At 43.5% G+C, this 2,075-nt stretch overlaps 1 protein-coding gene across 7 annotated transcripts in view; it reads right to left on the bottom strand.

The window, feature by feature from the left end:
• The window catches only part of PCCB (propionyl CoA carboxylase, beta polypeptide), a 104,052-nt gene that overhangs the window by 55,559 nt on the left and 46,418 nt on the right, over positions 1 to 2,075 (bottom strand). For all 7 annotated transcript variants that reach the window (XM_012000031.1, XM_012000030.1, XM_012000036.1 and 4 more), the window contains one exon: positions 19 to 129. In XM_012000031.1, the coding sequence (XP_011855421.1) occupies positions 19 to 129 (111 nt within the window). The remainder of the gene's footprint in view (positions 1 to 18; positions 130 to 2,075) is intronic.

Genomic DNA, 2,075 nt, shown 5'->3' with positions numbered 1-2,075 from the left:
CAGGCCCTTCTTTCTTACCTTTACCATGAACGTGAAGTCTGTTAGGGCTGGGGAGTAGACAGCCCCACCAGCACATGGGCCCATGATCAGAGAAATCTGAGGGATGACCCCGGATGCCGTAACATTCCTCTGCCAAAACAGAAAAGCAAAGGCATCGGGTTACAGAGATGTCTGAGGCATTATCTGCAGAAAGATAAAGACAACAATACGATAACATTTGGCTTTTTTTCCACAGAAATTCTATACAGGAGGCAACAGACCTAATCAGTAAAGTTCTTTAAGAATTAGATGTGCATTTTCTCCCCATAACTGCTGGGATGGTCAGCATATTACTTTCTGAGGCAAATATTTTCTCTCCCCTCCCCTCCTGCGCAGCAGGTTCCCTAAAACCTTCACTAAGGGCATGAGGTACAGAGTGTGTCCCATCACCCACACCACCGCTCCAAACACAAAGCCCCCTGTCTGTGTAAAGCTGCCTGAAAGAAGAATGAAAACCTCATGCAGAGTTTGGAAAACCAACACTTATCCTGTCACCCTGACCTCTATTTTGAGTCCCTCCACACCCTCCACAGAAGGCACACAGTAGTCACTTGGCAAGGGTATAAGGCAGGTGCTTCTTGACATTGAGTACCCAATGTCTACTCTGCCCATCCCCAGACAAGGCATGCAGCAGAGAAGGAGGTAGGAGGAGCCAGAAAGCCTCCATAAGGACATTGTGTTGTGAAGGACTAAGCCTCAGTCCACCTCCTAGGAAAGACAGGATGTGGTGGCTCAAAGACCCAGGCAAGATGATAAAGGCCCAATTACTCTTTTGCCTTACTTCCAACCCCTTTCCTTCTCCTAAGTCCCATCAGTTTAGGAAAAGTAGGTTCGCTTTTCAGCCTGCCTTGGCTCTAAGCCCAATCTCTACACAGCTAAGGACAGTGCAAAATGTAATCTGTACTTTCTGCAAAAATACCAAGGTAGTTGGGGAGACTTCCAGCTGTGGCAGAGTGAAGAGTTCAGAAAATTCTCTCCCCAAAAACAACTGGACAACATTGTCAAAAACGAGTATTTCGGGGTTCTAAAAATGAGCCAAATGTAACAAACTGATAAGTGTTTATTCATTAAAAACTGCTAAAGTTGAGATAAGAACAGTGAGAGCCTGTGGCTTTTTTTTTTTTTTTTTGAGACGGTGTCTCTCTCTGTCCCCCAGGCTGGAGAGCAGTGGCGCCATCTCGGCTCACTGCAAGCTCCGCCTCCCAGATTCATGCCATTCTCCTGCCTCAGCCTCCCGAGTAGCTGGGACTACAGGTGCCCACCACCACGCCCGGCTAATTATTTTGTATTTTTTAGTAGAGACGGGGTTTCACTGTGTTAGCCAGGATGGTCTCGATCTCCTGACCTCGTGAACTGCCTGTCTCAGCCTCCCAAAGTGCTGGGATTACAGGCGTGAGCCACTGCGCCCAGCCCACCTGTGGCATTCTTAACCAAGGCTGCCATCATTGCCCATACCAGCTCAAAATGTCCTATTGGATGAAAGAAAATAACACCAGACTGTAATTCAAATCCACAAGAACCAATTAAGAGTGCTGAAAATGATAAATATGTGATTATAATACTGCATAAGTACAGTTCTCTTTTCTTAGTACTTTGAAAGACAAGACTGTATAAAGCAATAATTAACACTGTTTTGAGTATTATATAACAATAAAAGCACAAATGAAGGGGGCAAAAATTGAGCTACATTGGAGCAAAGCTCCTATGTTTTACCAGAATTAAGTCAGTATTAATTTGAAGCAGATTGTGATAAATTAAGATATATAGTAACCCTTAAAGCAACTACAAAAAATAACTCAAAAAATACAGCTAAAAAACACCAGAAATTAAAATAGTACACTAAAAATATATGCTTACCATAAAAGAGCTGAGTGACATCACAGAAGAGAGAATAGGAAGCTCCAGGAATCCAAGATCAAAACAACTATTCAACTGATAGAAACTGTCCAAAGCAACTATTTTTGAACTCTGGAGTCAAGTCAAACACTTCAGGGCCCAGAGGAGAGTTTGATAAAGCAGCAAGTAAATTTCAGTAA

This window comes from Mandrillus leucophaeus, unplaced genomic scaffold, assembly GCF_000951045.1.
Source record: "Mandrillus leucophaeus isolate KB7577 unplaced genomic scaffold, Mleu.le_1.0 Scaffold612, whole genome shotgun sequence".
Lineage (NCBI taxonomy): Eukaryota > Metazoa > Chordata > Mammalia > Primates > Cercopithecidae > Mandrillus > Mandrillus leucophaeus.
The sequence above is the reverse complement of the archived record's forward strand: the minus strand, read 5'-3'. Positions and strand labels throughout refer to the sequence as shown.